Source organism: Hirundo rustica, chromosome 4 (assembly GCF_015227805.2).
Source record: "Hirundo rustica isolate bHirRus1 chromosome 4, bHirRus1.pri.v3, whole genome shotgun sequence".
NCBI lineage: Eukaryota > Metazoa > Chordata > Aves > Passeriformes > Hirundinidae > Hirundo > Hirundo rustica.
Window position 1 is genome coordinate 14441197 of NC_053453.1, and position 14501 is coordinate 14455697.

A 14501-nucleotide genomic window follows, 5' to 3' on the forward strand; every position below is an offset into this window, starting at 1 on the left:
CTGCATCTGTTTGTCTGGGGTTTTGCGGGGTTTTTTGGTTTTGGTTTGGGATTTCTTTGAGGGTTTTTTTGGTTTTTCAGTTGCTGCCATCTGGTGTAAGAAGCTTCATCTGCATATTTTTAGGTAATCTCTGATTTCATGGAAGAATTATTTCTCTGCGTAAACTATAAAGTCAAAGTGATAAATGCAGACTTCTCCAGAGAGGTGTGGAGCTTCTGAGGTGTGGCTGACAGTAGCTAGGGAACTGTGAGAAAGCTTAGAAATTATTGATTCAGACATTAGTCAGGTTTAAAGTAATCTGTTGCCTTCAGGTGGAGTTGCAGTTCACTTGATGCTTTAGACAGCATCTTACTGTGTGTATAAAAAAGGAGAAGGATTTTTTTTTAAAACCAAATAATGCTCTTTTATAGTGAAACTGTACCTCATGGTTTAACTGGTTTCTATGGGTTGTGCTAATGTAACTGTTTTGGATGCACATGGGTGGATTTGAGAGGCCACCTGATGGACAGGGTAGAGGCAGTTTTCAGAGTTCTCCTTAGTTACAAGTCTGACTACCACTAAGTTATTATGTGATTCATCTGGTACCTTGCTAAATTCTGCCCTCTAAGGTAGTTGGGGGTTTGTTCAGACAACTAAGTATCTTTAATAGTAGAAGAGGGGCTTGAACTTATGGGAATTAATCCAAATGTAGAAGAGGGGCTTGAACTTATGGGAATTAATCCAAATGTTGAGATTCAGATTCTTCTACGCAATGAGTAATTGCTTGTGGATAAATAATCTTCGTTGTTCCCAAGCATCATCCGCAAAAACCTTCCTCTATCCAAACAGCAGCTACTCTAAATTATGTCTCTTTTGTCCTCTTTCATTTCCATGACAGACTTCAGATGAAAACATGAGTCAATAAACTTGGCATAAATTTATATTGTTCAGTGGATTGCCATGATATAAAAGTCAGCACTCTACACAGGAAACTTTAAAAATCTCCTTGAAAGAAATTTTTAGTAAATCAAATATATTTGTGTTACACTCAAATTGGCAAATTGTAGATTATCATCATCCTGATAACCCAGGCAGAAAAGGCTGGCATAAGAGCAGTCCTTAAGTAGTTTTACTTGTGTTAGAACAAAGAAATGGGGGATTAGTGAAACTGTGAATTAACTATAAAATCCTTCTGTGCCATCAGCACCTGATGTCAAAGTTTATCTCAGAGTAGAACGTGTAATTTTGAAATATGCTCGTTCTAACAAGCATTTTACAGAGATGGACCATCACATTAGTGTTTTTCTTCAGAAGTAATTTCCTTTGCCTGACTTGATTTGAATTTTGACCTTTTAAGATTTTTGATCTAAATCCATTTGAGATGCTTCTGAAGGGCTTAAAAGACAATGAGAAGTCAGCAGCTTTCATATTAAAAATATATGAACTGTTCACAATGAAACAATTAATTCATGTAAAGGCTGTATCTTTAGGGCTAAACAGTCGTCGCTGTACAGCAAAGTGAGAATTAATGGTTTTTGAGAAGAAGATCAAATTGGTCTCTGTCTTGTGCCTGTGCTATATCTTGCCCAGCCATTTCTCACAGTGGGGTTTTCAGTGTTGTGCTTCAGAATTATTGTACAGACAAAATGGCTCGAGTATTAGGAAAATTTACACTGATTATCAAGGAAATTGTTTTATCCTGTTTCATCTTCCTGTTATTTGCAATGATATTTTAGATTCCCCACACCAGGTATTTTCTTACCTTCTTTTATGTGCTGTATGAAGGTAATTTAAGGAGAAGGGGAGCAAAGCTTTAGTTCTTCTGAGCTTCCAACCATATTTGATAAAGGATGGATTCTGTGATTTTGAAACTGACCGTATAATGCTCGTAATTTGAAAATCTACCAATCTTCTCATTTATTTCCAGTCAGTTGAATTTTTTGCATCAATTGTTGGTAGGTCGGGCTTTCACTAATTAGAACTGATGTGCATCTTAGGTAGCCTGTAGAAAACACATAGCCAAAGAAATTCACAGTAAAGGTTTTCAGAGAAGCAATTTCATGTTTCTGGTTTGGCAGTAATTTCAGAGGCTGTGATGTGATGTGTCTTCACTGGCTGTACCAATGTGACTATTGTCCAGCATATTGATACAGACAAACTCTTTGCACCAGTACCTGACTGCATCATTTCACTTGTACCATTTACAGGGAATTGCCTCGATGGTCACTCAAAGTGTTGCAGTCAACAGCTTGATGACCAAGTGAACACCAGTGACAAGTGGCATTCCTCAGGGGTCAGTACTGGAACTGCTGCTGTTTAAGATCTTTGTTGATGACATGGACAGTGGGATCAAGTGCGCCCTCAGCAAGTTTGCAGACAGCACCGAGCTCTGTGGTGCTGTCAACATATTGGAGGGAAGGAATGCCATCCAGAGGGGCCAGGACAGGCTGGAGAGCTGGGCCCATGTGAACCTCACAGAACAGACGTAGAATCATCAAGTCTGACCTTGGTCCAGCACTACCACTGTAACCACTGAAGCACATCACTCAGTGCCAGCCTCTTAAACACCTCCAGGGATGCTGACTCCAATACTCACTGGGCAACCTATTCCAATGCCTGACCACCCTAACAGGGCAAAAAACCTCTTCTAATATCTAACCTGAATCTCCCCTGTCTCAGCTTAAGGCCATTTCCTCAGGTCCTCTTATTTCAGTCACTGTAGAAGAGACCAGCCCTCATCTAACTACAATCTCTTTTTGGGTAGTTGCAAACAGCGATGAGATGCTCCTGACTCCTCAAGACTAAACAAACCCCACTCCCTCAGCCATTTCTCTTAAGATCTGTTTCCTAAAACATTCATAAACCTTGTTGCTCTTGGCTGGACATGCTCTGGCACTTCAATGTCCTCTTAAAAGTGATGACCCCAGAACTGAACACAGGATTTGAGGTGCAGTGCAGTGCGGAGTGCAGCAGGATGATCACTGCCCTGCTCCTGCTGGCCACAATATTGTTGATACAAGCCAAGATGCCATTGGCGTTCTTGGCATGTGGGCACATGCTAGCTCTTATTGAGCCCACTGTTGACCAGCACACCCAAGTCCCTTTCTGCCAAACATCTCTTGAGCCACTCCTGCCCCAGCCTGTAGCACTGCATAGGGTTGCTGGGAACAAGTACAGGACCCAGCATTTGGCCATATTGAACTTTCTGCAGGTTTGTCCTCAGCCCATTGATCAAGTCTGTCCAGATCTCTCTGCAGAGCTTTCCTACACTCAAGCAGATCAACACTCCCACCCAACTTGGTGTTCTCTGCAAATTTATGAGGCTGCACTCAATTCCTACATCCAGATCATCAGCAGGGTGTTAACGGGCTGTGGAACAGGCTGCCCAGAGAAACTGTGGATGTCCCATCCCTGGAAGTGTTCAGGGACAGTTTAGACAGGGCTCTGAGTAACCTGGTCTAGTGAAAGGTGTCCCTGCCCATGGAAGGTGGGTGTTGGAACTTGATCTTTAAGGTCCCTTTCAGATCACACCCTTCTATGATTCTTTGATTTTCTTCTGTGTTTCAGCTTATGAAGCTATGGGTGTCTGCTCCTCTGCTTCCATCAGCTGTGCTCCCTTAATGCAGGACAAAATTCAGAATTTTGTCTGGTAATAAACCATATGCTAATTATAAATATGTTCTTCAGCAAAATAATAGGTCTTACAGAAACAGTGGTACAGAGGTAGATTTAGCACAGTAATAGAGCTTGAACAAATCTCCAGCCTTGACAGAGTGTTATTTTTTTTAACATTCCCAGCCCTGCTAGATGCCAGCAAATGCAGATGTCTTCACTTTCACTATGTGTACCATGCTGGTTTACAACTGAAGGATAAGCAAAGCACAGTTTATTACTGCCAGGTTTCTATTTAATCTGGTCTCAAGTGCTGTTTTTCCCGTTTCATTGCACTGAATCTGCTTTTTTTGCAACAAAATTTCCTCTCTGTTAGGGGCAGACAGTGGAGAAAGATGAGTGGCCTCAGTCACAGGAGACTTTGGAGACGTCTGGTTCTCCCTTGTGTCATTTGTGTTCCACTCTGTCAAAAGTAGGACACAACTGGGGAAAGATGGTGGGGGAAGGAAACACACTGACCTGCCTGCAGTTGTATCTGCATGAATCAGCATGTTGGCCTGTGCTCATGGAGATGGATGCAGCATAATAAACCAAGTATGTCTTTGTTTACAGTTTGTTTGAGAGAAAGCATGAGGCCCTCTCTGCAGAGCTGCCAGTCTGGCTGGGCAGAATGGAGAAACTCATCTCAGCATCAAGATGCTTTAAAGTGCTCATCAGCTTGTATTCATTACAAACACCTGCAAATAAAATTCGCGTAACAGCAAAAGAAGCAAAAGTGATGATGTTAAAGCAGTGTGAAACCGAGCACTCCTGTGTTCTTCTCCTGTGTCCAGGCACAAAGGACGTGCCTTTGAGAGGAATGTTCAGCTTATCTGTCTTCCATGTGTTTTCCACTTCAAGAGTGAAAATTAATTGATGCCTTGGGTGCGATGGCCTTTCCAGGGGAATTCATCAAGGCAGCATGGAAGGGTGGAAAGGTGCACACTGGCACTGGCTGCATTGCCGACCCCAAATTAGGGGTTAACATTTCTCCATTTGATCAGGAGCTGCTCAAGTGCAAAGTGGGACTGCAAATTTTACAGGTTACTGCCATTAAGGAAGCATTAGGGCTTCACCAAGGTTCAGACGTGCATTTTTCCAGTATTTGTAGGGTTAACGTCTCTCTTTTAAATATTTTGGAGCTTTGGATTTCCAGCTGTCCTGAAATTGGGTATGGGATTTCACCATGATATCCCGCTTCAAATATTGTCCTTTCATCAGTGATGACACAGGGAAGATTTCTGCCCCAGGAGTGCTGGCGGGTTGGTCATCGGTGCGCAGCGTATTTCTGTTCAGCTCTGAAGCGTTGCAGGGTGACTGTTACTCCACCATTCACAACTTGTTGCCCACCCTATTTCCCACTGCAGGCATCTTCTTGCATGCTGGTTTTCCTGCTGTCAAGAGGGTCATATCCTTCACATAAGTGCTGAACTGATCTGGAAATGATAACCCAGGCAGATGTTCAGCTCCCTGTGATTTCTTCTTTGCAAGTAAATAATGTTGTTTGCATATGAAAGAGTGGTGTCTGCTTAAGTCTTCTCTCCCGAAAGTATAGGGTTTTTCATCTCTGGCAATTGATGTGGTGGCAGCTGAAGAGTTTCACTAGTTGCATTTATGACTTGTTCCTTTAAACAGATGTTGATTTAAAAAACAAAAACTATAACAGAAAATAAAGTTTCCTGTATGTCTTTTAAAATGTTATGTTGTTGGCAGTTAGAGGGTAATACCTGATCTTGTATCTATTCCTTGAAATATGGGATTCCCACATGGTCCTTGCAATAGAGACGTAATTTCTTTCGGTAGCTAATTACAAGCACTACCTTTTCCTGAACTATTTCACTGTGCAGGAAGGAAAATACATACCTCTTTTCTTTAAAACTTCACTTGACCTTGGCATGCTCCGTAGACATTGCTGATTACACCTGAAGTGTGCTGCATGTAGTTGGTTCAGCAGTGACATAAGGACTAATTTCCATCTGATCTTAAATCATTTTATGCAGCATCTTTAGCTCCAAGTCCTGCTGCTGCAGCTGGTTTTGTACGGTGTGATATTCCTGTGAATTGCTCTTGATGGCTTTGGTATCGCCATTTTTGTGGTAACAACTGGTGGTTTGAAGGAGATCTGTAAATACAAGGCAAGTGTTTAAATTCAGGAATGTTCTGCTGATTACTCTTCCTAAGACCAGGCTTGAGAAAAAACCCCACGTTGCTGAGTGTGGAACTTTGCTCAAAGATCTTGTTAAATTTACAGGGATTAAGTGTTTTTATCTTACATGTACATTAGCCAGCTTTTATTAAGACATTACTTGCCATGTTTGTATTGCAATGTCAACTATTGCCCTGAAAATTCTTTAATAAAAAGGAGTTTTGTTGATTTTCAGGTGTTCAAATGAAACCGTATTCAAAAAGGAAGATTTATTTTGGGCGTACAATTTCTGCCCCACTCCCTACTCTTGGACAGCACTTCTGGGCCTTATTTTGTATTTGGTTTTCTTTGCACCTGGTAAGAAAATACTTGTTTTTGCATATAAGTTTAAAATGTCAAATAGTGAAGCTACATGTTACATGTTATATTTTTGAATCCAGCCATTGAAGTCAGATTGATCCTTTTGTTCCTAATTCTTAGGGATGGGTCCTATGCCATGGACTGTCAATTCTGAAATTTATCCACTTTGGGCTAGAAGTACAGGAAACGCGTGTTCTTCTGGAGTCAACTGGGTTTTCAATGTGCTTGTGTCATTGACGTTTCTGCATACAGCTGAATATCTGACATACTATGGTAAGTGACAGTGTGTGTCCATGTGTGCAGTACTGCCATCGGCACAGAGATTTTCTCTGCATTCTGGGTCCCTCCACTGGTTTTGCTATGAAGTGTCAAAGCAGTGTTCTCAACCCACTGTGGTTTTGTAAGACTAGAGATCTGATACGACCTACTTGGATCATAGAGTTTGCTCTGTATTTCATAAGAAACATTTATTTTTGTCCTTAACTGAGAACCTAGACAGTTAATTAAAACAGAGAAGCTGGGAAAAAACCCACTTTTGATTTAATGAAATAATGCTGACTCCCACCTAAGGTGACAGCATATGCAGTTTTCCAGTTTATGGTGACATCCAAGACCAGTATCAGATGGTACTTGCAGAAATAGAGCTGTTGATGAGGTGCTGTCTGTGGGAGCCTGTGGAGTGTTTGTCAGGTTACTGCTCAGCCACTCCAGTACAAGTCATTTAAATCACGTTAATCTGCCAGGGAGCTGATGTGACCTTCACATCCTTGCTAGTGCAGAGCCTTTCAGCTCTACCTGTTATTCCTTTGAGCCATCAGCGTAGCAACACTAGGTAAATGTTTGTTGGTTCTTTGGTACCTGCTCTGCCCCTCTGGGTATGGTGGGTTGTGGGCAGGAACAAGCTGTTTCTCAGTATTAATTGTCACCACAAAGCACTTTTAAATAATAATGAGGTGTAAAAGTCACAAACATTATTTTAATCCTGACTCATTTCTTTTGCTAGAGCTTTTCATTTTGATGACTTGTCTTAAAGTGTCCTTCACTGTCAAGACAAACCAAGAAAGCTCTTTCCTTTCACATCTGTTGTTTTTTTTTTATTTGGGCATGTGATTGTCTAATTGCTGTTTATTTTAAGAGCAGAGGGACTTACCCAGAGGGATGTGTATTATCCTTCACATGAATTGGAATTGCCTTTGTCAATTTACTTTGCTGAGGAATGGGGTAATGAAGAGTCCTTCTCTCACACCCACAGCCCCACAGCTCTTTGTTGTAGCCATGCCACTCCAGCCTTTGCTTTTACAGTCTCCTTTGAAGCCACAGCCTGCTGCTTCTGTCACTCCCTCTGCTGTGGCACAGATGGGAACCTCTGTGACTGACTGTGACAATGCTTTTACATTGCAGGAGCCTTCTTCCTCTACGCAGGGTTTGCTGCCTTGGGACTGGTTTTCATCTACGGCTGCCTTCCTGAGACTAAAGGGAAAAAACTGGAGGAAATTGAATCTTTGTTTGAAAACAGGCTATGTACATGTGGTATGTCGGATTCTGATGAAGGGAGGTATATCGAGTATATTCGGGTGAAGGGAAGTAATTACCATCTTTCTGACAATGATGCTTCTGATGTGGAATAATTTTCAGCTGCTGATGTATTTAATCATTTAAAAGCCTTCTGGGGGGAAAAGCAGCTCTCTGATGACCTCACTGCCCTGCTTCTGGTCTGGTTCTCCTTTCTACTGTGTATTTTAAAATGCCTTCATGTTCAGAAATGCTCCACTTGGGAGGAAATTCAAATAGTTTTTCTTGATAACTAAAAGCAATGGCTTCCAAAAGAGATCAAATTCCACGATTATGTGACTTTACCAAGTGTGGGTGACACTGCTCCATCCCCAGATGTTTAGTAAGGGTGCAATGTGCCAGATGAACACAGAAGGCTGTCGTAGATGGTCAGGGGCTGTCCTTATCTCCAGTACTGAGAAAACCCAAAATAATCAAGTGGCTGATGAGAAAGCAGCTGACAGCTGTTGGATCCCCATCCCTCAGGAGCCAAGGAAGAAACTCAGCTGTGCAGTATAACAAAGGAAGAATGCATAAGCTGCTGTAACAGTAACCATTTAAAAGGGTTAACTGATTGGGAAAATACAAATACCTGCTGTATCCATCAGAGGGACATTTCCCAAATTTATCCAAAGAGAATTTTCATTGTTTATTTGAGACAGCAAGTAGAGAGCCATACTCACCTGGATGGGGGTTCACTAGGGTGGTGTGTGTCTGTGCTACACCACATTACCCATCCACCACTGCTCCTGAGTACACCCTGCAGTTGGGAGTTTTTGTTTGTGAGAATAACTGGCAAAATTGATTACTGACAGCAGGAAAACAGAGCTCAGAACGTGGCCACACGTAGAAATGTACTGGTATATATTGCTAGGTACAACATAGAGGCTTCAGTTTAAAAAAATTATATTTGTTTTCCTTTTTAGCATTTGAACATACTGGTTTGTGCCTAGTTTTGAACACAAAAATACCATTAGCTGAAAGAAAGAGAAGGAGGGGAGAGGGTTTGTGCTGCTAAATGCACAGTGGTCATCCCTCCTGCACCTTTTGCTTCTGAATAATTATTGCCTTCAGTTTATCTCCATATGTGCAGAGTAAATGACTCCCAGCACATTTTTCTTCAAATTTCCTTAGTCAATTGGTGTCTTGCTGGATCTAAAGAGAAATATTAGCCATGGGCAGACGCCTGCATCTCATATTAATTGCCTTACTGAAGCATTGCAAACTTGTCAAGAAAATGTCAGGCACAAAACTAACTTGGCTGCCTTTAGCATGGTAATGAAAACATGAATGGTATTTTATTTGCCTGCCACGATTGCTTGCCTTGGCAAATTGAATTTCATGCAGCTACATAAAAATATTATGTTTTTTTTTTCTTTGTCCTGTCCTCACTGCTTTAAGTCCTCAAAGATATGAGTTTGAAAGCATCTACAATTCAAATTCTTATCTTTGAAACATTTGCTTCATGAAAGAATGTGGGAAAATTCCTCTGGGAATGGGCTGATGACCATTTATTTGGTAAAGGATACATTTATATTTCGTTGTGTAAAGACTTTAAAAGTCATTAGGTTCATTAGCTTTTATAGATTTGGTTTGTGGGTTTTTCTTGGGTTGAAAAATATTTTTAATGTTGGATTGCTATCAAAACCAAGACTGGACATTTGTTACTAAATTATTCTTATTGGAAAACATGGGGTTTTGTTGTTGTAAAGAAGTCTAGCGTGTTATCTAATCTTCTAATCTTATTCTCCATTTATTGACCTTCAGGGATTGGGTATATTTTGGTTTCTTCTCTTTTTTCTTTTTTCATTTTTCTTTTTTCTTTTTTCTGTTTTCTGTTTTCTGTTTTCCTTTTTTCTTTAATCAGAGAAATATTTTTGGAAAGAAAACATTTTAAGTAATCCTTCTATGACTTGACTGGGGTTAAAAGGGAAAAATATAGTAGAGAGAGGGAATTTCAACTGAATCTTTGCAAAGAGCGGCTCAACCTTGAACGTCTCCTGTGCGGTGAGCGGGCTGGATTCTCATGCCTTCCATCTTGCCTCCGTTTTAAGCGCACAATACTTTTATGATTGAAAGCACCAGCTGTAGAAAATGCTGAGATCTCCAGATCTGTCTATTGAAAATGCTGAGGTCCTCAGACCTCTCTACAAATGCCCCTGCTGTGGGATGTCTCCATTCGGCTGTCACCTCTTTGAAGCTTTCACTGAAGGTGCAGTACCTGAAATGAGAAAAAGAGATACTTGGCACAGAGAAGAACAAAATCATTTCGAGGAGAAATTAGCTTTTTTCTGAAACCAAAAAATTGTGTTTGAAGACCCATATTGGAAGCAGTTTTGTTACCTAGAGCAGCGTGTGAATAGGTGTGCAACAGCCAGCCTGTGCTTATGCAGCTGATAGGTTAAGTGGGTATTTACTGGCTTCTGGGGATAGGGACTTAGGGTTCTGATGGGCCCCAAAAGCACAAACCCGCGCTCACCTTCACACCTGTGAGCATTCCCTTGCTTGGCGTGTTTTGCTGGAGCGGGACGCGGCGTCCCAGCGCCGGCCCGCTGTCAGCGCTGGCCTCACGCTCGTGTCCACAGGGAGAGGGAGCGCTCCAGGCTGGGCGTAACTGGAGCGAAGTCGCTGGAAAGGTCACTGCCACAGGGTCAGCAGCCTCTTCTGTTTTGCAGGCAGTGCTGGGGCTTTTTAGCAGCAGAAGACCATCTCTTTCTGTCAGCCTTGTTTCATGGACCTTCCCAAAGGGGCGCTCAGTCGCATCCAGCACTGGGCTCATTTTCTCACGCCAGTTCAGTCTTACTGAAAACGGTTTTGTGAAGGTTTGTATCCCTTGTCCCTTCTCACAAGACACAGCGATTGAAACACGGATTCTTATTGCTCACTGCTCGTGGCCATGAGGGTACAGACTACATTGGCTTCTTTATTGTCCCTCCCTGTTCTGTGCCCATGGAGAGCGCAGTTTAAGTCTTCCTTTTAGGGTTTCTTCACACCAAGACAACATTCCATACCTTACGAACACTGATCATAGTACCAAGCAACACGTGTATTAAAAATGAGATCAGATACTTCAATTTAATCTTACGCTGTTAGGGTTTTATTTTTAGAATCTGTGAACATTTAGAGTTTATGAAGAAAATTAGAAATATGTTTCTATTTTGCAAATATTTTTTATATTTATGAGTGTTTTAAGTTTTAAGAGATTTTTTTCTAAAGGTAGGCTTAATAACATTCCAGATAAAACAATATCTGTAACTGAATAATTTCTTATTACAAGATTTTAATTTATGAAGTAGCATAAATAATATCTAAGCACAATATTCTTTTATTGAAAGCTTTTTGCAGAAGATGTGAAATTGTTTCTTCACAAGGACTGCACACTTAATTCAGGTATTCTGTGCAATCAGGAGTGCTAGAGTAATACTGCTTGTAGAGTTGGACGTATTGATTATACAAAACAATTTGAGATATTTTAATTCTGAATTATCTACTGACTCTACATGTTGTGAGCTAGAATCAACTAAAAAAGAAACAACTCCTGATGCATTTTTAATATTTTTAAATTTAATTCATGTTAATTTACATATAGTAGTTTGTTCACCATGCTGAGTAATTTGAGATAATTTGGCATGTTTTTCTTCCCCTTGTCACTTTGTTGATCAAAATAATCTTTTAACAAGAGAACCAAACCTGTTTTGAAAACAGATAGAATCAAAGCAAGGCCCAGGAGTCATTTGGAGGGCTGGAGTTGCATTGCTGTGTGACCTTGGATCGGTCACTCTTGTAGACGTTTCCTTGGGAGGTGCAGTGACAACACTGGCAGAAATTGTGGGGCAAGAAAGGGTAAATCACAAAGGGCCATTGTTCCAACACTAACTTACTTCTGCATGGGTTTGTAATGCTGCATTTCACTCATGCAGGAGTTAGGGTTGAGGGGGAGAAGAGGGAAAGGATGCATCAAAAGCGCCACAAGGTCAAGTTTCAGTAGAGATGGGTGTTGTAGCCAGCAGGAGCAGCTTCTGACTTGTCTCCCTTGTGGGGTGAGGATGATGGGGCGAGGGACTGTGCTTGGTCCTGTGGATAGGAATGGAGGGGCTGTCAGGGAAAGAAGCACTCTAGTGTTGTTCTCCCGTGCCTGTGTGGAGGTGAGGACGTGGAGTTGGCAAAGCTAGTGCGTTTTTCCTCAGTGAAATCTCTTTTGCCATTCATAATCACTTGGCCTGAGCACTGGGGAGAAGTTTTGACCTTCAGGGGCTGCTACAGGCCCTGAGCAAGGGTCTTGCCTTAGGTCGTGGGAGTGTTGGGTGCAGTCCCACAGGAATTCAGTGGGCAAGGAAAAGACAGACCCTGTACTTCTCCGCTTTTTACCCAGCTTCCTTATTGCGTTGATGCTCTTCTAACATGGTCGTCTTGAAATTTTACTTGCATAAGGGGCTTTGTTGTCTGAACATCGCTACTGCAAAAGAGGCAGAATCTTTACAGCAGAGAATGATCATGGGGTAGAAATCAAGGCAGAAGAAACAGTTCTGCAAAGCACTTTAAAGAGTAAGATATGTGTGCACTTTTTTTCTGTGAGAATCAAGCTAACCAAACCCATTCCTCTGCATTGGGATGAAAATCAAGCTTTGTGTACCAGGCCAGAAGCAGATAATGCCACAATATGTGCTTTATGGCAAAATGTGTTTTTATTGCGGGTAACATTTACAGCTTACATGTAGCTGCTGCCTATAAAGTGACTCAATTGTTCTCTGGATTTTAACAAGTCATACTTTTGTGCAAAAATCTTAGTGGTTTTCTATCGATCTTCATCACCTTGTGTACAGTACAGTTAAGCATAATCCACAAGTGGTCTAGATTGTGGCAGTGTTACAAATGTCAGCACAGTAAAATTCTAGGTGAACGTTGTTAAAGAAATATTGTCGTTTGTGATACTGGGGGTTAAAATTCCTCAAAGGCAACTATATATAGATTTTAAAAGTCTGAAAAAAAAAAAAGGCAGTTCTTATCTATTTTGTGTATGTTTTCATATAGAGAAGGAGTTTTTTATGTGCCAATAACCATCACTGTAGTGTTTTGTAAATGGGTGTTAATAGTGTTGCAGAGTTCTGTATATGAGAATATACTTTAGCCACAATGACCTGTTAGTGTGAACCAGCAGCATGTTTTTAATCTTACTACACCTCTCATCAGAGGTGCTCACTCATTGGCTTCCGTAGAGCTTACTCATGCCAGGGAAAGTTTGACAAGAGTCAGGCCTCATGAGTACAGGCTTCATCTAAATCCCTGCTTTTTCACATTGTCCTTAGACAGTATGTTACATGTGGATGATCTGGCACATGTAATTTTAAAGCTTCAACTCCATTTCGGTTACACTCCGTGATTTTGTTGAGAAAAATGTTGTCAGAATTTGCTTTGGCCTCTCATACTTATATTTATAAGGAGCATACTGATGAATTATGAATATTGTCCACCTATCTCTATAGGAACCATCTGTTTCTAAAGTGTTAAGATAAAGGCAAATTTCTCTTGCTGCCTTAAAAATTACACAGACTTTGGAGAGGATTGAATGTATGACCATCATCGTGACTTCTGCAGGAGAAGCTTCATGGATCCTCAGCAGGTGTGAAACGAGAGGGTTTCACGGTGCTGGGATGCTGCGTTACACCGCGGGCCCTGCCTAGTGCACGCCTGCCGTCGGTTTGATTTCAAGGGTTCCACCAGCCCCCGTGAAACTGATAGGATTATTCATGTGCTCGATATTCTCCGTGTGCTCCGTGTCCCGCTGGTCCGGGACGTCGCTGGGAAGTGGCACGAGTCACGTCTCTGCTTTCCATTGTGAATCTCACTCCTCTACAAAATGATTAACCGGATCTTTGTGTGACAAATGCCATGTAGAATATTTGAGATGTTATTGGGGACCAAGTTGATGGTAATGGTTCCATGCTGAGTAATGTGCACATGGTGCCATCAGGCACACTGTAGTCCCTGGGCAAGGGTTATGGTATTCAATACAAAACAGGTTTTAGCAAAACAATTTGCTGGATTGTCCAAGTCATTTCTTAACCGCGTCAAATATGTGCCATTTCCATTTCCAACCGGTCAAGCCTATAATGTATGAAAGTGTTGTACATTTTCTGAAACTTAAGTGATGTAAAATTATTTAATTGACTTAATGATTGCTTTAATGAAGTTTGGTCTTTACATAAAAATAAATATCTTCAAAGAATTGTCAGTGCCAGAAGTGTAAATGAACAAAATAAAAGGTGAGATACTTAATTACAGAATTTTTCTCAAGGTTTCATTTGTTTGAGTTTTCGGGTCACCTTTTTGAGTGGCAGATTTGCGTTGCTCAGCAAAATGAGCTCATATAGGCTGTGGGCTTGCCTGAAATAAGGGAAGGGTAAGAATAGCTTTGAATATGATCTTAATATGATGTTTTTCAAATCAGGGAATGGTTCTGTGACACCAGGTAAGTGTCCCTTCCTTTCTGGAGGATTTGTTTGAAGAGCTGAGTACAGCTATGCAGAGCTAGCAACTGTCCCAATGTTCCTCCATGGGTTTGTAATGTCCTCTGCCCAAACAGACTGGTTTCCTCACAGCAATTTACACTGTCAGACTTGATTATAGACTGGGAAAGAGCAGGAGTTCCTGTTTTCTAATGGAGAACTGTCCTACTTCTGTCTGTTTTATTAAGAAAATTGTTGGAATCAGTTTGATGGCCAAAAAAAAAAGCAGCATGGCCATGACTGTGCTGTGCTGGGGCTGCCCTGGCTGCACTCCCCAGTGTGACAGAGGAATCACACCCACAAGGACA

At 41.3% G+C, this 14501-nt stretch overlaps 1 protein-coding gene across 1 annotated transcript in view; it reads left to right on the forward strand.

The window, feature by feature from the left end:
- Positions 1-13971, forward strand: part of SLC2A13 (solute carrier family 2 member 13) — a 149724-nt gene extending 135753 nt beyond the window's left edge. Inside the window, exons 8-10 of the mRNA XM_040062552.1 lie at positions 6012-6133; positions 6257-6409; positions 7538-13971. Of these exons, the coding sequence (XP_039918486.1) occupies positions 6012-6133; positions 6257-6409; positions 7538-7764 (502 nt within the window). The 3' untranslated portion in view covers positions 7765-13971. The remainder of the gene's footprint in view (positions 1-6011; positions 6134-6256; positions 6410-7537) is intronic.
- The last annotated feature ends 530 nt before the right edge of the window (positions 13972-14501 follow it).